The sequence below is a fragment of the Anas platyrhynchos genome, chromosome W (assembly GCF_047663525.1).
Source record: "Anas platyrhynchos isolate ZD024472 breed Pekin duck chromosome W, IASCAAS_PekinDuck_T2T, whole genome shotgun sequence".
Lineage (NCBI taxonomy): Eukaryota > Metazoa > Chordata > Aves > Anseriformes > Anatidae > Anas > Anas platyrhynchos.
In genome coordinates this window covers 5,946,886-5,967,931 of record NC_092620.1, presented here as the reverse complement: position 1 = coordinate 5,967,931, position 21,046 = coordinate 5,946,886, and the positions used below count along the sequence as shown (strand labels likewise).

Sequence of the window (21,046 nt, the reverse complement as noted above, 5' to 3'; positions counted from 1 at the left end):
TTCACCAGCTTTAGGTGAAGGATGGGCATCACACAGTGAGTAGTGTTTGGCCCTAAGACTGGAGGGGGGAAGAGAGGCTGTGCCACGTGTACATACGTACATACCAAACCACATTCAGTAAATGCACAACTCTTCGCTGTGATTGCTTAAAGTTGGTTTTAATGTCTTTATCTTGAAAGTGTCCTTGTTCCTGTTAAAAAGCCTTATGTTGGTTGATTAAACCTTCCAAAGGAAGAGTAGGAGGAATGCTGGAACAGGGGAGAAGTGACAATCAAGTGGTTGAACAGCATTCATCTGATGTCAGTACAAACATACTTATAAGCAACCATGCGCTGCTGAGGAGTGCCATTTATCCAGATGAGCTTTCTTCCCTGACAAAACTCCCCTCCACGGCTCAGTTTTCTGCTGGAACGGGCCATTTCCATGCAGCACAGAATAAATCTCTGGTCATCCTCTCTCAGAAGTCAAATGTGTTATTGTGATTTAAAAACAGGACTGTGTTATTGTGATTTAAAACAGGACTTGCTATGAGCAAAAACAAACATGGTGAAATATTGGCAAAGCCACCACAAGGGTTTTGTTGTTTCAGAAACAGCATATGCACTTCTAGACTATTATCATGAAGCTTTAATCACCCAAAGTTTTACTACTTTTCAGTAGTGAGTAAAATTATTTCTTCTTCTGAATGTATAGGGAAGACCCAGACAAATAAGAGTAGTCAACTGCCTTAGTAATCAAACTTTGCTGATATTTGTATATTATTTGTATTTGTATTATATTTTTATATTATTTTCCATTAATAATATTTAAAAATATATAGATAAAATATAAATAATAATAATAAATATTATGTAATGATATAATAAATATAATGATTATTATATGATGATATGATAAATATAAATCATAAATAATAATAAATAGATAAAATATATTTTATCTGTAAAGATCCAGAGTTACAGGGTTGGTTCATTATTCTGTAGTGAATATATTTCAGGAATAGTGGAAATGGGTCCAACACTATATTTGATGAAAGTTTTCTCATTTGACCATCCCAGAGATACACTATGAATGTCTATCCTGACCAGGTCTTGTGTGTATGCTCATGGATGCACCTTTACATACTGGGACAACCAGGGAGAAAGGACAATTAGGGGAATGAACAAATTTCATTGGATATCGATTCAAACACATGCATAAGTCGCCTTCCTTTCTTCAGTAGCAAGATTTGACCCAGTGGCACCTAGGTGACATGTGACAGTGCGTGCACAGACGTGGAGGTGGACTGATGTGTGGAGTGGGGTTTGGAGACCTATCTTACGTATCGCAGTTTTCTCATGTGACTCCAGAAAATATCTAAACAGGATTAAACCTCAGCATCTGTCTGGAAAAGGGGGATAAAAGCAGTATCCTGGTGCAGAGAGCCATGATGAGTACTTGAAGTGGATGGGAGAAGAGCCAGGTGCGAACTTCACTTGCCAGAGACGTGTGGAGCACTCATCACCCTTCCTCTTCCCAGCTTGGCTTCTGCCAGTGGTTTCCTCTGACACCCCAGGCCCCTACACAGCTTCAGGCAGCTGATGTTTCCTGCAGCACACAGACAGCTTAAATAAACCGGGAGCAAACTGTGAGGAACTCGCCTGGCTGATCCCAATGGCAAGATACAGCACAGCCAAGGTTTATTCTATCTATGAGTAACTCGCAGGTCTTAGTGAGGTTGTATGTGAATGACATCAGCATATCTGATCACAAACTGCAACCCAAATACAATGTTATACACCACTAAAAACAGTGGTGAAGGCATCTAGGTAGACTTTCCCCAGTGATATCACGGTACGTGAATCAGCAGCATGCCAGTGAGGAGAGGAGCAGGGCAGCCTGCAGCTCCTGTGATGGAGGATTTTAGCGTTAGGTCCCATGCTGGGGCCAGCAGTGATGGAAAGGCTTTGCCACTCCTGGGCTGCCTGGCTCGTCTCTTTGGTTGGGGACCAAAGGGACGAGGGCAGTGCAAGGACAGCAGGTACCCTCAGCATTGATAGCAGGAATGCGTGTAGGGCTCGGCACACTGTGACAGTCAGGCTTGCGCTCCTTGCTTCAGGAGAAAGGAGACTTTACTCACCCATGCCATCAACTGAACAGTGCCTGTAGCTCTCGAATTAACTCTTTCTCTGACTGAAGGATCACCTTAGCTTCTACCCCACTGATGTGCTTGTTGTCCTTTTCACTGATTTCTTAGGAGCCCCTCAGTGGTCCTTCCTCTGAGGGTACGAGGTCTCTGCAGAGGGCACAAGCTGACATTTCAGCTCTGCGTCTTCGGCCTTTCTTGCTTCCAGTGTAGGCAGGGAAGGGAGCAACAGTCAGTGTTGTTTTCTGTGCCAGCTCTGATTACTTGGCATAAGAGCACTTAAGTAAGTTTGAGATGCTTGGTTTGCTTAAAAAAGAAAAGAAAAATTCCTTGGACTATTCTAGGATCTCTTTGCTGCCTGAAGTCCAGTCTGGACTGATAAATGCTTGGGCTTATCCAAGGCCTGGGATGTGTTGAGTTGCAGTATATTTGTCATTTTGATGTTTATTTTCTATTAAAAAAAATACTCTGGGAGAGCAAGTAGTTCAAAAAATAGTTAAACTCCAGATTCATGCACATTTCCTGTTTTGCTTCTTAACAAAACTTCAAAACCACTTTGAACAAGTTTCCCACCTCAGCTGAGGATGGAGCTGTGTACACTCCACACGTGGCCTCAGGAAGTGCACCCAAGGACAATAGCACATCTCCCTTGGCACGGTTGGGCCAAAATTGCTGCTACCAGGGCAGTCAATATGTGCGCCTGTGCATGACTGCTGAAAAGTGCTTCTGACTCAGCCAAGTACACTGGAAAACTTTAACTTTACTATTTCCAACAGGACAGACTGAGCACTAGAGATGTGGCAGAACATTTTTTAATGGGCTGCCTATCCGCAATGCTCTTCAGACATTGGCTGCTGTTGGTGCACTGGGCGATCTGTTGCAATTTCATTGATTTGATCTGGCAAGACAGCATCTTGGTAAATAAGAAGAGCAGATAAATCTGCCGCACTGAAATTACTGGTTGTAGCCTGATCTCCTGTTAAATGAATTCGCTGCAATCTGAAGCAATGCATGCATTTTGCACACCCAGCATTCTTTGGCTCCTACTGTGTATCATGACATGACTTTAGGCGGTAAGGAAGATTGTAAGTGTGATATGGTGTGCTGTGGTAGATAATCAAGTAGCTAGATGCTTGGGAACTCTGGGTAGAGCTATGGCATTTGGGTGTGTATTTCTAAGTAACAATAAGCAGTGCTTAACGTTTCCTCCCACACTAGAAGCATACCCATTAAAAGTTTAGTCAAGTCAGCTCTGCAAGTCCTTGCATAAAAAGACAACTGCTAAAACACTAATAGGAGCCACTCTTCTGTTAAGGAGTGGGTAGAGCAGTTAACCCAAATTCTCCATCTCTCCTGCTAATCGGGAGAGAGTCTTGCTGAGATTAAAGAAACCCCTAGCAGGTAAAAATGATTATAAATCAGTCTCAAGCCCAGATTAAGGACTCTTGAGTCTTTTCCTCAGCTCTGCTTCTCAGATGCTGCAGAGTCTGAATAAGTCAGTGGATGTGATTGAGACCATCCATGAGTCTACTGAAGTCAACACGTGAGTGAATTGGAGTGTCTAAGTCCCAGGGAATGTCTGTTTCATCTGAGCATGTGTATGAATCTGGGCCGTGCATTTCAGACTTAAGAGTACTTTAAGCACATAAGCATATGGTTTCACATGTGTTCAGTGATTGAAAGCTCAAAGCAGCTAGGTGTGTAGCTACCAGCAGTCAGACCTGTGAGTCATGATGGTGCAGAGCTAGTATTTCCCCAGGTATTGAAAAGAGCCCACTTCGTTAAGTCATAGTCTGACCAAAACCACTGGTTTTAGGTGACATTCAGCTAGCATGAAACACTTCAACAAGACAAATTTGGGGCATATTTATACTGTTTTTGTGGGCCAAATCAGAAAGAGATTCTTTGCCTCTGGTTTTCTTGTTACAGGCTGGCTTGCATTCACACAGCTGAGAGCTGGGAGTGCCTGGCGTGGACAGACCAACCTACACTGTGCAGTGCTTGATCCTGATCTCCACTGGGCAATGTCTCTTTTCAATTTTATTTTTATTTGACTCTAAAATAGATGCCAGAATGGGGGCTGTTTGCAGCCACCTGCTTCCTTTGTGCTCTGGGAAGTGACTAGAGGGATTCTGGGGGTTTGGAGACTTTAGGCTAGCATTGCAATGTTGCACCAGGTGAGAGCCAAGGTTGCGCGGTGCATGTCTGTACTGTACCTGGAGCACACTGTCCGCTTGCCCATGGCCAGCTTTCCTCTCAGATTAAACAAAAGGCTCCCTAATGGCCAACTAACAAGTACAGAGCATTGAGGATCTGGATATCAGAATATAGGAGAGGGACAAGGAAAAAGTCTGTTTAGCAGTGTGGGAACACCTGGGCATTCCTAAGTGTCAGCTAAGCCTGGGACATGAGGGACTACCTGTCCCCTGACCTAGCTGTTCTCATGCCTTTCATCTGTCAGAGCTCTAAAATAGAAGATTTTCAGGCAAAATACCTCCCCTCCCACTGGGCTGACACGCTCTAGCCTCTGCATCTTACCTTTCTGGCTGCTGAGCAGTTGGGCTGTGGCAGGAGGGGTCAGCGCCACCACCCCAGCCCCACCTGTAGCCTGGTATTGCCCTGGCAAGGGGTGAGCCCCCTTGGGCAGTACAGCCTACATCTCTACTTTTCCAGTTTCCATATTAGTGCTCAAACCTTTAATATCTTGTGTTTCCTCCTCCCACTTACCCCATGGCACAGGTGCTTGCCTTTCAGAGGGGAATTTGCATTTTGAATCCCACGTAGGCAAGCATGCACACTGTTGAGCTTCGCATTAAGTCCTTACCCAGTCGCAGCCCTGAAAATAATGTTTCCCAGTGCCTCCACCTACATGGCTGTGTGCAGCCACACCAAGTCATCCCATGGAGGCACCACAGCTCACCACCAGTCAGGGGTGAAACGTGTGAGTTTTGCTTGGGTGCTGCTTCAGAGGTATCCAAGCCTGCATTGCTTGTGTAGTTTGCGTAGGCACCTGACCTAAGTGATGTGAATCATTCTGCTGGAGCCAAGCACCTATTTCTTTTAGGTGTTGCAACATCTAAATTGAGTGCCTAAAGCAGACAGTCTCAATCTAGCCTCCAGGGTCTCCACGTTTACCTACAAATATAATGATATAATAGTACTTGCCTAACTCAAAGGGCAGTAGCAAGATTTTACTTAATTAATGCTTGAAAGGCTTTGAGATGTTGGAAATGAAATGAGGTCTATAAATGAAGTGTATTATTATGACTAGATGGCACTTCTGCTTTAGTTTCACACCATACCTGGACACAGATCAGGGCAGCTGCTTCCTCTGATTCACTGTGAATCATGCAGAAGCTTACTTAAAATGCAAATTGTATTGATATATTTACACAGGGTAAAATGTTCTGAGGAAGAGACATTGCTTCTCATTCCAAGAGTGCTGCTGTCTCTCTCTTTTTTCCCCCTTTTTCTCAATGTTACCCCATCTATACTGGAGTCCTCAGTTACTCAGCACTCAGCGTTTAAGTGCAATGTGCCAGAAGGTGGCTGGAGATGTGATGGTCCTGCTAGGATTTGCAGAAGACCTAATTACTCCCCAGTGATAGTTCTGGCTGGCACTGGTGCTCATCCTGAGCACTATACTCCCCCAGGTAGCTTTTGGTCTTCCATTTCACTTGTATGACTGGTGTTAATTATAGCACTGCAGTTTCAGTGGTGGGCAAGACACCCAAGAGAAGTTGGTATCCCCGAAGTCCTCCCATGTGCCTAGCATCGGATTAGCACACAAACCTCTTTGGACCAAGTCCCTTGGTAGGTCACACCATTTGATTAAATTACAAAATAGCTCATTAGATTGCAAGTCAAATTTAATTTTATCTATATGTAAATTCTTCATGAAGAATGCTATAAACTTACTTGCTAAGCACTTTGCCTTCACTGGTAAGTGAAACACAGGTTGATGCTTCACAGCTAAGAGGGGGAAGGGGGGAGAAGAGAGAAGGAGAATATTTATGTCAAAACAGTGTAAGTCTGGGTGATGCCACTGAACACCCAAGGGATGCTGCTGTTTAGCTAGCCAACAGAAATAGATGGACTCAGGAGAAGAAGGCTGGATGGCCATCCAGGTGGCTGCTATGGCCCTGTCATCAGGCCTCCTACACCAGGGGCAGCTCTTTTCATGTGCTTAACAGAGTTCTAGGCAGCTGCTCTTGCTCCTCACAGTGCAAGAGGGGTCCTGGCATTGCCATCTGGCCCCCTGGCATTGCCCTGTCTTTGGTTCACTAAATTGGACCAAACTAATGACCTTTGGCCATGGCCAGAAGAATACTCCTTTTTCCAAGCCATAAGTGTAACTAAGAAGCATCATCACTTATCTTATTATCATCCTTATGTCTTATGTCCTCATCAAAGATATGATATACTGTTTCCCCCAAGAGCAATTGCTAATTCAGGGGATAGGAGATGCTTTGAAGCCAAGTAAAATTGTACTGATGTAAACTGTCTGGTGGCCAATGGTATCTTATGTAAACTGGCTTTTCTGAGTCAAGTTCAGACAAAAACCAAATCTCACAAGACTGCATCTCTCAACCAGAGTTGCCAAGACAGTGGAGTTTGTGCTGGCTGTACACATGCTACTGGGTGTTATTCTACCTAGCTTGTCCAGGGTGCTTCTCCACAGTAAATCAGACTGGTTTTACAAGAGAGGTCAGTATCTTTACCCTCATTTATGGGCAGATAAACCAAGGTGCAGGGAGGGCTAATGCCAGAAGGTCAGTGTCAGAGCGAGAAACGGCTAATTGCAACAGACTTTAATGCATCGTGTATGAGTGTCAGTAATTCTTACTGCAACGTCAACCATGAAGTTATGCAGAGTTACCAAAGACAGAAATAGAGCAGGACTGACCTTTTCTCTACAGATAGGGATTTGCTCTCCAGAGATTTTTCCCCCAGAACCAGTAAATGACTAAAGAAGGGCAGGTGCCATTTCTTCCCCTGGGTGGCTATGCCCAGAAGCAGTAGAAGTCATTTTTAGGATATGGTCTACCTCCTATTTACATCAAGCTAGCAGCAGTGCTTATTTTAACTCAGTTGTCAAGTTACTTTATTTTTAGTTGTCAGTGTATTATCATTTTTTAATTCTTGCCTTGTTTAAAACAAGTAAAAACATTTGAATGGGAACATGAAATACACTGGAAGAATTATTGTTGCCTCACAAATATATATTGATAGCCTAAGAAAGCAGTGATGCTCCCTTTTCCATGACTAGAAATACTCCAAATCTCTAAAGCAACCATAATATTTTACTCTAAAAGACCAAAGCACAAGCTGGATTACCTTTCAGTAAGAACTTTATAGATTTTCTATCTCTTACAGGGATTCCTTAGAGAGTCTTAATTCATTCAAATGATATTGTTCTCTTGATGACTATCACACTCCTATAGGAAAATTTGCCAGTGGGGTATAATCTTGGTTTAAAAGATCCTAGAAAATAGTACAAAATTGAATAGGGGGATGGGAAGAAGAAGAATAAAAGAAAAGGAGGAGCAAGATTTTTTTTTAAATGTGGTTTGTGAAATTCACACAAACAAGAAAAATCCGGTTGCCATGAAGGCTGATAATCCACATGTATTTCTATAAGCATGTGTCAGCTTGATGTACTGCACTTCTGTGTTTTATTCAATTACCACATTTCATAAGAACATAGTAATTGCCATAATGTATCTACCTCGTCTAGAATCCCATCTGAAGAACATTGAAAAGAAGGCACATAGAAGAAGAAAATGTCACACTGGGTCTGTGGAATGCACATCTTCCTCCTTCCCCCAATTAACAGATTGGCTTTTGTCCTTGTGATTCAAAATTATATTCCTTCATTTCTCTCCCAGTGTAAGAGTAAATATTCTTACCATCTGCACTTCAGAAACTCATCTCCTTTTGTTTATTTTTAACTTTATAATATTTCAAATATATCCTGCCACAGGAAGTGAAAGTTGAAATAAGACCAGTCTGTTAGAAACAAAAACATTAAAGATGAAAGCCCTCATGGAAACCAGCTCCAGAGTAATAACAATGATTCATAAGATATGAGGCTCAGTGGATAGAAACTGAGGGCAGGACTAAGACTGCAGTAAAAATGCATCCTGATTTATACCAGGTAAAATGTACCTTTACACTGCCTGAATGCCTTCTGCTCTGAGTGTTGCCAGAGGAGATGAAGTTTACACTTTTTTTGATGTTTGTTTTGTTTTGTTTTGTTGTTGTGTTTTTTTGTTTGTTTGTTTGGTTTTTTTTATGTTTATCCATTAACGTGCACCTACATCTAAGGAGGAGATGGAGAGTTGGGTAGTGGTGCTCTGAAATCCCACACAAATTTTAGGGACTGGAAGACTGTAAGTATTACAACAGGTACCTGGAATTACCCTAAATGTAGTGTCTTGTTTCCCAGATCTTTCTTGTTCTTGCTAGGATTATATAAGATGCTTTAAAGGCAAGTTTAAAGAGAGATTTTCCAGGTTGACTGCCAAGAAATTTGGAAGAATTTTCTAACAATGTGCAACGTATGAGTACTTTTTTCAGCAATAAGTGATATTTTTCAGTCTGCAGAATGATATTGTTTCATCCTTTGGGTTTTCATGTACTTTTTTTTTTTTTTTTGGCAGGGCTCTTATTGTGTAATAATGATATATTTATTTTGACTGTTAATTTGCAGTCAGAATAGGCCTTTGGTGGCTGGGAGAAGTCATGGCAATGAAAAAGAATCTTCTCTGAAAAACAATATTCCATTTTTAAACATAACATCTGGCCAAATTTTGAGTGATTTCTTGAGGGTCTATCATGAATATGTTTGTGGATCACCTACTAGGGACATTCATTGAGGGGTTTCTGATGGTTTAAGAGGGCTGAAGAAATGATGTTGGACAATAACGTGATGCCAATATAGTCAAAATAACTATAAAGGACCGAATCTTCATTTTCTTAAACGTTCTTATTCTTAGCACTTGTCTACACATAAAGACCCCTTTCCCATATCTGTACTACAAAGGATACAATCAGGCAAAAAAGAATAGACTGAAAGGTCATCATTTACCCTGCTTGATTTTCACTTATCAGTTGATTTTGTTCCTGGAGCTATACTGCTTGCTTTCAGCGTGCATTTCTTCTCATAAACACTTCTGAGTTTCCCTTGAACTAGTAAATCTGTTGAGTTTAAAATGAGAAGAAACAAGGGGATGTCTGCATGTAACAGCACTATTTTTCATGAGAATTTTTTAATGTCACAAAACCAGTTTGTATCCACAGAGCTTTACACAACCTAATAAATGACCAGTTGACACTGTGCCTCTAATTGTCCTCAACTGGAAGCAAAAACACTGTCTGTGAGCCAGAGCTGATTAACTCTATTGGTTGATGAATTTTCTTTTTTAAAAAAGGAGTCAAGGGAGATCCCCAATTGCTCTGAACTTTCGCAAGGACTGACTCTGCTTTAGGGGAATTTTGATTTTTCCTGCTGTTTTGTTTGTTTTAAAAAAATGGTGATGTCTAATCTTCAGGAAAGTACCTCATCATCCAACCCACAAACTGTTGGCAAAAAAATAAACCTACACAGAATGTACTGTTAGATCTATCAGTTGTTGTTTTGTTGTTTGTTTTTTTTTTTTTTACTTCTTCCTTTCAGAGGTATAAATTACAGCTTTTTGCTTTTGCAAATTAAAGTATAGGCTTTGCACTGTATAGTTGGCACCGTTTCATCTGGCCAAATCTTCCATGCTGCTTCCAAAGAAACTGTGGACACTGAGTTGCCTGTAGTTTGCCCTTGAACTCCTTTGCTGCTGTGGTTTAACCCGGCCAGCAGCTAAGCACCACACAGCCGTTCGCTCACCCTCCCCCCTCCCTCTCTGGGATGGAGGAGAGAAACGGGAAAGTGAAGCCTGTGAGCTGAGATAAAGACAGTTTATTAAGACAGGAAAATATATATAAATATATAAATATATAAATATACATGTATATAAAGCCAGCTGAATGGCTTTCATTTCTGCAAACGGACTCGATTCACCTTCTCCCTCAGCAGCTTCTGCAACTCGTCGTGTAGGACTCCATACAGCAGCCTTCCATCTCCGATGCTTCCCCACAATACAACAGGACCCATCAGTGAACAGGGCATATTTCTTCTCATTCTCTGGTAGCTTGTTGTACAGTGGGGCTTCTTCAGCACGACCCACCTCCTCCTCTGATGATATCCCAAGGTATTTGCCTTCTGGCCAGTCCATAATCACTTCCAAGATTCCTGGGCAACTGGGGTTTCCTATTCGAGCCCGCTGAGTAATCAGTGCAACCCACTTGCTCCATGTAGCATCAGTTGCATGATGTGTAGAGGAGACCCTTCCTTTGAACATCCAGCCTAGTACTGGCAGTCGGGGTGCCAGGAGGAGCTGTGCTTCAGTACAGACCACTTCCGAAGCAGATCAAACTCCTTCATATGCTGCCAATATCTCCTTTTCAGTTGGAGTGTACCGGGCCTCAGATCCTCTGTATCCTCAACTCCAAAACCCTAGTGGTCGACCTCGAGTTTCCCCAGACTCTTTCTGCCAGAGGCTCCAGGTGGGGCCATTCTCCTCAGCTGCAGTGTAGAGCACATTCTTTACATCTGGTCCTGTTTGGACTGGCCCAAGGGCTACTCCATGAACTACATGTACTGCAGGTGTTCAGGAGCTTCCCCCTGTTCCAGTGCAGACTGAATCAGTCCATGGCAAATGATAGGGCTGTGTTTCCACCCCTGGGGCAACCGATTCCAGGTGTATTGGACTCCCCTCCAAGTGAAAGCAAACTGTGGCCTGCACTCTGCTGTTAAAGGGATGGAGAGAAACGCGTTAGCAATATCAATTGTGGCGTACCACTTGGCTGCCTTTGATTCAAGTTCGTACTGGAGTTCCAGCATGTCCGGCACTGCAGCACTCAGTGGTGGCGTGACTTTGTTCAGGCCATGATAGTCCACTGTTAGCCTCCACTCGCCATTAGACTTTCGCACTGGCCATATGGGACTATTAAAAGGTGAATGAGTCTTGCTGATCACTCCTTGGCTCTCCAATTGACGAATTAGCTTATGGATGGGAATCAGGGAGTCTCGGTTGGTGAGATATTGCCGCCGGTTCACAGTTGTGGTAGCGATTGGCACCTGCTGTGCCAAGTCTATGCCAAGGATGCATGGAGCATCTGGGCCAGTCACAATATGGTGCTTTTGCCACTCATTCTCAGTTAGACTCACTTCAGCCTCCAATACAGTTAACTGCTAGGATCTACCCATCACCCCATAAATACAGATGGGTTCTGGCCCTTTATAGCTTGATGACATTACAGTAGACTGTGCACTGGTGTCTACTAAAGCCTTATACTTCTGTGCATCTGACGTGCCAGGCCATCAAATCCACACAGTCCAATAAACTCGATTGTCCCTTTCCTCCCCCTGGCTGGAGGCAGGGCCCCTCTAATCCTGGTCAGAATCTTCTTTGTTTCTGTGTTTGAAGGACTGCCTGCTGGAAGCTGCAGCAGCAAGCTTTTCAGAGAAACCCTTTTTCCCAATTGTTTTCTTTTGCAACTCACATACCCGTGCCTCTAGGTTTGAGGTAGATTTTCCATCCAATTTTCTCATGTCCTCTCCATGGTCACGTAGATAAAACCACAGGGTGGCATGGGGTGTCTACCCACCATATTGTCTTCTTTGTGCGGATGAACACTTATCCCTGATAGCTGAGACACTGGTTTGTACAGGTGGGGAGGAAAATAATCTCTCTTCAAGTTGGTGGAACTTTACAGACAATTTCTCCCAAGTATTCTCTTTTAGTTGGTGGACACTGGTTTGTTCAGGTGGGGAGGAAGATAAATTCTCTTTAAGTTGGTGGAACTCTTCAGAAAGTTTCTCCACAGGAGATACCTCCAGAGGCTGTAAGATCGTGCTCCATCTCCAATTGTCTTGTCAATGCCTGCATCTCTAGCAAGGGATCCCATCCACCTTGCTTCCCTGCCCTATAATTCCACACAATTGGCTCCAGAAGAATTGGAAGATTGAGTCTATTCCTGGAGATTTGAACGTTAGGTTTAAAAGAACTTGATATAGCTACCCCCGCTGGATGCTAATTGTAGTGATTGAAATAATAGGTGGGAAATATACCTAGAGGATTGGATATCTACTTTGATCAATCAAATTTGATGTGTGTGATGCTGCTAGTGATGATTCTTATACAACCTGTGGAACAATGAGTTGGGTGAAATATTCTATACATGGGATTCCAATCATTGCTAAAAACTTGTATATAAATCTTGCAGAGAATATTGTGAAGTCATTCTCTTATGGTTCAATTGGCCTTGACCAAATTTGAAGCCAAGACACGAATTAATGACATTCAAAATAAGAGGAGGGATTGTTATATATGTAGTGGTAATTCGTGTCGAGAAAATGGTTGATATTAATAAAGAAGGGGGAGATTTGGGAGTGAGGCCATCAGGAATGTAAAAGAGTTTAGAGGGAACAAATAAGGGTGATTCAGGAGACTCCATGCAGTCTCTGGTTTCTTGTTCTCCAGCCATTAAGGCATGGAAGTTTCTGGGTGTTTGCTGTTGTTGTTATATGCAAAGTTGTTTGACCGATGAAAAGTTGTTTTGAAAAGAACTGCAGTGGGGAGAAGGGTATAAGAGGGGAGCCTGGCCTCAAGTTAAAAAAGGGCAACATGATGAAGTTACGTCATCAATAAAGAAGTAGAAAGAAGGAATGAAGAGGAACAGGCTAGCAGAACGGAGACCAGGACAGGAACAGGCACATTGATCGCCTCATGAAGATGGGTTTGGCCAAACTCAGCAAACTGTTCAGAGAAGCTTGTACAGAAAGTCGCTGGAAATGGGCGCACCGGAGATGGGAAGAAGTTCAAGCTGAGAGAAGCGGACCTGCGCATACACAACTGCCCCTTGCTGGTAAGCAGTTGCGCTTTATGGGGAATCATATGTCCTTAGGAACAAAGACTGTCCTGGTAACCTTATACCTTATTCTCCTTATTAACAATTGGACAATTTATGAGCCTGAAATATGGGACCAAATTGAGGTCAAGGTGTGGGACTCTGCAACTAAAAATGACAAGGTTGCAGTGGGATTGCTCAGCACCTGGCGAGCAATCTCTGAGGCCTTAAAGAGCCACGTGGAGCCACAATCACAAACGTGTGGCTTGCCAGATAGTGAGGGAGCTGCGGGCTCCTTTACTGATCCGACTGCTACGCCATGGGCCCCTCTGCTGCTACAGCCATCGAAGGCTTTTGCTGTTACGCCCCCTGGTGACCTGGACGTGCCTTTTGACCCAGGCCCTTTTGGCCTTGAAAAGGAGATGGATATGCTTTTCTTTGATCCGGGAAGAACGGGATACCTAAGGCCTGAAGACCGAGTTGCTTGACAACTTAAAGCGAGACATATTGTTCAAAAGGAATGGAAAATGGAGACTGTTAAGTCATGGAACTTAAAGGATTGTTTGTTACCTTTTCTGATTGTACAAATGTATAGGCGTACTCGAGTTAATTAAGTCATGGAACTTAAAGGATTGTTCGTTACCTTTCCTGATTGTACGTGTGTATAGGCATACTCGCGATTAGTATGTAAAAGCGATGTTCTATATATTTAGAATGTTTGATGTTTGTGTGTGCATGTTGGTGGAGCGTAGACTCCCCGCACACCCAGCGCTGTTTACTTGCCTTTTATACCTTTTATAAATATTCCTTTTATAAATATTACTAAATTCAGATTGAGACTTCATTTATAACAATCTCCAATTGTTTTGTCAATGCCTGCATCTCTAGCAAGGGATCCAAGCTGCCTGGCTTCCCTGCCCTCTAATTCCACACAATTGGCTCCGGTGTCCCAGCACCGGAGCAGCCAGGTGACAAGCTGCTCACCTATGCAGCGACCAAAATCTTTTTGCACATCTCGTAGCTCACGCTGGTATAGGTTTAAGGTAGTTACTGTTGATTTTTCGGCATCCTCATCTTCCTCCTCCTGAATCCGTGATGGCCCAGAATCGTAGTCTCTATACCTAGACTTAGCAGAAGACTCTCTGTGTTCTAAACGACCTGAATCTCTATACCATTTTTTCACCTTCTCTACAGGGGCAACTTGCACTGCTACAGCTCATTTCTCTGACCCAGCCACAGGGCCTGCCACAGGGGTTGGAATACACGCTGGGCCCATCACAGGAGCTGGAGTGGCTGAAGGGGCTGGAGCGGCTACGGGAGCTAAACACCACACAGCCATTCACTCACCGTCCCCCCTCCCTCTCTCGGATGGAGGAGAGAAACAGGAAAGTGAGGCCTGTAAGTCGAGATAAAGAGAGTTTATTAAGACAGGAAAATAATAATAGCAATAATAATAATAATGATATTAGTACTACTACTAATAATGTGTACGAAACAAGTGATGCACAATGCAATTGCTCACCACTCGCTGACCGATGCCCAGCCTATCTCTGAGCAGCCACCCCCCTCACTCTGGCTAGCCACCCCTATATATTATTTAGTATGACATCAGATGGGATGGAATACCTCTTTGGCCACTTTGGGTCAGCTGCTCTGGGTCTGTCCCCTCCCAGCTCCTGCTGCACCCCCAGCCTGCCCACTGTCAGGACAGAGTGAGAAGCTGAGACGTCCTTGGCTTGGTGTAAGCACTGCTCTGCAAGAATTAAAACATTGGTGTATTATCAACACTCTTCTCATCCTAATCCAACACATAGCACCCTACCAGCTACTAGGAGGAAATTTAACTCTATCCTAACTGAAACCAGGACAATGAGGAAGGCTTAGAAGTGTCAAGTGGTTTGATTTTCCTATGACTAGTTAGAAAAGATGGAAAAAATATCTATTAGCTTTCTGTTTCTCAGGTTGATGCTCAATAGCTGCATTGGTGGAGGAGCTGAGGACCGTGGGATAATAACCAAATAACTTACAGGGTATTTGGAGCTTGCCTTTACCAGGGTAGCAAAGCCAAGTGCACGTGGTATAAAATATGCAACAGTACCACTCCACGCTTGTCAGTTTTGTATTTTGGTGGGACCAGTCTGTGCTTCAAATGTGTCATTATCCTTCAGAAGGAAGTTTCACTCTACTCTTGAATCAGTTCACGTTGTTAATGTGCTCATCAGCCAAATCAGAAGGATATACAGACAGCTGCAAGGAATCTAATTAACATTTGACTACAAAGGAAGAAATTGCGGTCTACTGTACTATTTAATCTGTCAAAGAAGGTCTGGTTTAGAAATGGGTTCAGTATTTCTCTGTAGATTTTCCTCTGTTTTAATGTAATAGAATCGTAGTCATTAGAGGTGGAAAAAACCTATTAATTTATCTTGTCCTTCTTGGATTGCTGCTACTTTTACCCTTTGGATGACCCTAAGTAAAACCTCTTCCTCCTTTATATTTGTCTCTATCAAACACCTGCAGATTGTTATCATGTCTACTTTTAGTCATCATTTACTTGGGCTTATGTAATTCGTGTAATGTTTCCCTGCAGATCAAATTTTCCATCATTCTTCCTGTGTTTTTTTCTCCTTAAACATCTTTCTTGAGTATAGCAAAGAGTACTCTCACCACCCAGAAGAAGTACACAGATTCTGTATTAAAATCTATCTTATCTACTATTTAGTTTACAGTCACTGTTATTGAAGGATTCATTCAAAGTCACTCCATACATTTTTTGCAAAAGAAAAGGAAGAGCTATTGACTTTCTGAGTGATAGCTGCTCTTTACTGCAGAGAAGATAGGGCAAAAGTATTATGAAGCAGAGAGATTTTTGAAAAAGAGTCACTTTTTCTTATTAATCTGAATGTACAAAGTTTTTTATTAAAAAAATAGGAGAAAGATCTAATTCAAAACTGTTTGGATAGAGGAGAGTGATTGTATTGACAGCAGACATGAATAATACTGTTTTTACAGATGGACTAGTGAGAATCAAATTGAAGTTATTGATCTGTATTTGTGTAGGATCCTGCTAAACAGAAAGCTTTGAGGGCTTTGCCATTAGCAGTATGAGTCATTTTACCAATGAAGAAAAGCAACACTGTTTCTGTCATAGACGTGCTATTGCTAGTGAAACAGAAGATGCCTAGTCTTCAAAAAATGTCAAGGGCCCTTCTGTAGAGACGGGTAATCCTGTTCAGATATAATTAAAAGCCTTTTCTCTTTTCTCAGCAGGCACACACAAAAGATAACTCTTTTGAGGAAATATATCAGCAGGCTGGAAAAAATCTAATTTTTCTTTTTTAACTTCATTATATTTGCATCTTCTGTTTAGCAGAGACTGAATACAGGCTGAAAAGAGTAGGAGGCGACAGTAACTCCTTAGGTCTCAAAGTGAACAGTGCCTTTGGAAAAGTGTAGAAAGAAACACAGATCTTGCTAAAGGAGGGCAGTTTGGGATCTTCCCTATTTCTCTCTAGAGCCTGTATTGAAGGTTATTATTAGTGGCAGATCTTGGGAATCCGGATGGTGAGCAAAGAGCTCATTTGTCATTGTGGTTTCTGGTAGGACTGGCACCACCAACCCGACCCACCAGGAGCATGTAATTGCATCCAGTGGGCAGTAGGAGAGCGCAGCAAGTGTGAAAATAAATACCTTAGGACAGCTCTTTTTTTTTCATAAGTATATGATTCATGAAATTCGTTTGTTGTTACAGGAAGGATGGTTTTATCAGCTTATTTCTTTCTTGTTTGCTTTGATATTATCAGGCTTATGTAGAGGGATCATGTTTCAATAGTACATCCATGGAGTGATGTTAGATAAGGGCAAAGTATTTGTACCTTTGTAATCAGTTTCCCCCATATGTAGAGTAACATTCCCCTTACCAGGAAATGGAAAAATAATTGAGGCATCTGATTTCAAAACTTGCAAATGTATCCCATTTGCCTTCAAGTCACTAGGAGGAACAGTAGAATGTATTAACCTTAACCAAACTTCAGATTGTTTAATCCCTCTGTGTCCATCCACTAATGCTCTTACCAAGGAATGTTATAAGGTGAACTAAAGCACTATTTTCATCATGCATGGATTAATCTCATTTGTTTTTACTGTTTCTCAAGATTAAGTGGAGATGATAAGAAAAAAAGCCTGCAGCTATAGCATCTCATGTATTGAACAAATCTTTAAGAACTTAAAATACCACTTAAAATACCGTGAAGTCCCAATTACCAATTTTTATTATTATTATCAGGAGAAAAAAAAAAGAAAAAAAAAAAGTAAACCCAAACCTTTAGTCCAGAAAAAGTGAACTTCAGGCAGGAAGACAGCAACAGCCTACTGTAGCAACATTCATAATTCTCGTCTGTTGTCAACAGAGTTGTATTGCCAGAAAAGTCAGCAAAATTCAGAGTACTTACCCAGTCGCCTTCCATTTTTTATACATTTCTGAAGCTGGGAGATTATGTCCTCTTTCCATCTGAGCTCAGGCATGGAAAAGGGAACTTAAACCACTAATATCTGGTGAGAATGACAGCTATATCAAGTTGCCAATACAAGAATTTGCCAAAGCTTAACACAGATTTAACTGCCACTGAAAATAATGTTAAATCTATATTAAATGAGGTTATGGACAGTGTTTCATAATTGCTATATTCATGTATATTATTTAGAAACTGTGCTTTAAAACTGCCAGATTCTTGCTCATTAGATTATCACTGGTGATAGGGTTTAATGGTGGTAAATAAAGTCTTTGTAGTAGGCAGGCTTAAACATACAAGCCTTAATGCAACCAGCCTCTAGAGTAACATATAGTATAACCCTAGAGTAACATATAGTATGAAATGGCCTTAAATTAGGAATGAAATAGATTTCAAACCTTTTTAAACTGTAAAAGATGTATAATGAGAACATAATATGAGTAAGAGTTGGTCCAATATCAGACAGTGATAGCCAAAACACTGTAGTGGTCTCAGATACCAGGAGAGAGCTCTCAACAGCCCCAAACAATTTTGTATTCAGAAACGAATCAAGCTTATATAAGGACACGTTTCCACACATTAAGCTGCAAATTGTTTTAAAAAAGTAAACAGCCTTTAAGTACAGTGTAGAACTGTAGTGCAGAACTCCATTAAAATGCCTTTTTAGCAAGGTTATGAATTTTCAGTAATTGCTTTGGTAATCCATATTTAGCTTCTGCAGGATTATCATAGAATCATAGGATATCCCGAGTTGGAAGGGACACATAAGGATCATTGAGTCCAACTCCTGGCACCACACAGGTCTACCCAAAATTTTAGACCAAAAATTGTCACGTAGGCCTTCCTGTGATTGAAAAACCCAAAGTTCTGCTGGTTGCACCAGTCCTGAAGCCACATGTTAATGTGATGAGCCCGCTTGTCAGCATCGATCCCCCCTATCAGAAGGACAGAGGCAAACACAACCTGTGCCCCTGATCCTTTAAGTAGTCGCCCCAAAGCCCTAAAGTCCCTTTTGATCGCTCTTGGACTTCTCGTTGCTACCTTGTCATTACCAGCCTGAAAGACCAGTAGCAGGTAGTAGTCAGTGGACCATATCAGGCGCTTGACTTTCTTAGCAATGTCTCTCACCCGAGCCCCAGGGAGGCAACAGACTTCCCTGTGGGTTGAGTTGGGTCTGGTCGGCATATTGGGCCCTCTGTCCCTTTCAGCTTTGAGAATATGATTTGACACCGTTCATTTTATGTTTCAACATTTAACCAGTTAGGCTGCAAAAAATGACATCTTAATTTAAAGCCAATAACAGTAAAACAGTAAGGATAAGAGGGAGGAGGGAGATTTGGTTACCAGATAAAGATGAGGAAAATGGCCAGGTGCTGCTTTAAAAAAAGCACTCATTGGATCAATAATCGTGGTAATAAAGTGAGACTTTTTTCTGCTGTATCACTTCCTCTCTGTAGATCTTGAGGACCTTGTGCATTATGAGTCAAGGCTGGTATATGTTGTGCATGTTTCTACTTCTTTTTTTTTTTAATGTGTTTCTTAAATACACCACCTCTGTGTGTATGTGTATGTATATACTATTGTATTGCTGCTTTCTTTTCACGAGTAGGTTTGCTGGAGCTTTTCTCTTAAATGCCTCATTACTCCTGATCATACACAAGGACTAAGACAGCATGTGCTCATGGGGGGCTGACACTTTTGTCAGAAGTCCTTTCTCCAAGGAATATATTGCATTCTTTCATAGACAGTGGTTATATAGATTTTGGTTTGCCATCAGTCTGAAATCAACTGGTTCTTCCCTTGTGCCTTTCCACTGCGTGTTTTATTATATTTCCTTGGAGGTGGAAAGGTGTAAATGTGTCTATACAGACTCGGTCACAGCTGGCCCAGGTCCCTGTCTGAGAATATATATTAATAATTACTACTGATCAAGAACTTCATGTTTATGTCATTGCTTGCATTCTGTTGTTTCAGTGTTCACACATGTAACTTCAGTTAAGCTTGATGTTATTTATGAGAAAGCATCAAGCTGAACATTCACTGCTGGGGTTGTCTTCAGGGCATCTGGGTCTGAGGTCTGTAGACAGAAGAGTATTTTAGGATCATTGCAATGACCTGCTGCAAAGCACAACCAAACCACTCACCCAACTACTCTAGCACAGGAGTGGTTCTTGGTTACTGTCTCCATGAACCCTCTTAGCTGGGTATTGAATGGGAGAAGATAGTCCAGAAAGGTCTGAAATTGCCAGGCTGTGGTGGAGTTACTGCTTCCTCTCGTACATCTCCAAAGCTGCTTCCTATTGCACGTCCTTCTCTTTTGCCTCTACTCTTTGCCAAGAATGGCTGGCTTTCCTCAGAGCTGCTAATGTAGGAAACAAAGCAACCAGCAGGTCTAGAGGTCTGAGTTCAGATCTTCCCTTTATTTACCAGGATAATAAACTGTGCTGATCCAGTCACCCAGTTTTGCAGTGGTGAAGTGAATCCTCAACAATTGCTCCACACAAGGTCAACCAATCCCTATAAAAACAGTACTTTTATGATACCTTTTTTTAAAATCATGTTGTTTGATAAAATATAAGTAGCTGTTCAGTCTATTCACATCTCTTCTACCCAACATAAATTCCTAAGTGCAAATTCAAGTGGCCCCTTCCAAGGCTTTCCTGTGTGTTTATCAAAAAGGTAATTGAGTTTAATGATGAGAAGAAAAGCATTGGATGTGATAGTCTAAAAAAAAATAAGTCTTTTATTTTCTCTTCTCAAGGACAGTAAATTCACAAAAGAACAAGCAGCTGCTGTACTCTGCAGCCAGCCTGCCTCAAACTTCAAAGTCTGAGAAAAAAAGTTTGAAGAATTAGTGCCTATTTCATGCTGCTCTTGTAACAGGATCATCTCCACTAGCGACAGGAATGGCAATATTCTCATTTTCCAGAGGCTGCTTTGTAGTCATTGAATGGGAAAAACTTTATGATAACTGTAGCAGCCTGGGAGAGGAAATGTGAAGTTGATTTTTAGCTTAAGGCATCAGGTCCAGCAAACTATCCACTTCTAGTGCTCTGTGAATTGAAAATTTATAAGTTTGAGGCAGACACTGATTTTAGTTCACAGCCGCTGAGTTTAATTAATGTTGTCAGTGTGTCATTTGAAAGGTACAAATGATTTGAAAGATATATATTTAAGGAGTTCTTGAAAGTGACCTTATATAAATTTCTTGCAATATTCAGGAAAAGTCCCTCAAAGTTGAATGTCTCCTTTAATACAAATTCCTGAGCCTTTTTTTCTACCCCCAGCCAATAAGTTGTTATAAATGAAGTCTCAACTCAATCTGAATTTAGTAATATTTATAAAAGGAATATTTATAAAAGGCAAGTAAACAGCGCTGGGTGCATGGGGAGTCTACGCTCCACCAACATGCACACACGAACATCAAACATTCTAAATATATAGAACATCGCTTTTACTAATT

General features: G+C 41.8%; 1 protein-coding gene across 19 annotated transcripts in view; it reads left to right on the top strand.

Annotated features, from left to right (window-relative positions):
• The window catches only part of LOC101791773 (SET-binding protein), a 323,956-nt gene that overhangs the window by 227,525 nt on the left and 75,385 nt on the right, over nt 1-21,046 (top strand). The window contains exon 6 of one of the 19 annotated variants that reach the window (XM_038169502.2): nt 8,453-20,891. The exons of the other annotated variants lie outside the window; for them this stretch is intronic. Within the exon in view, the coding sequence (XP_038025430.1) occupies nt 8,453-8,613 (161 nt within the window). The 3' untranslated portion in view covers nt 8,614-20,891. Of the gene's footprint in view, nt 1-8,452; nt 20,892-21,046 lie in introns of those variants that run through there. 19 annotated transcript variants of the gene reach the window in all.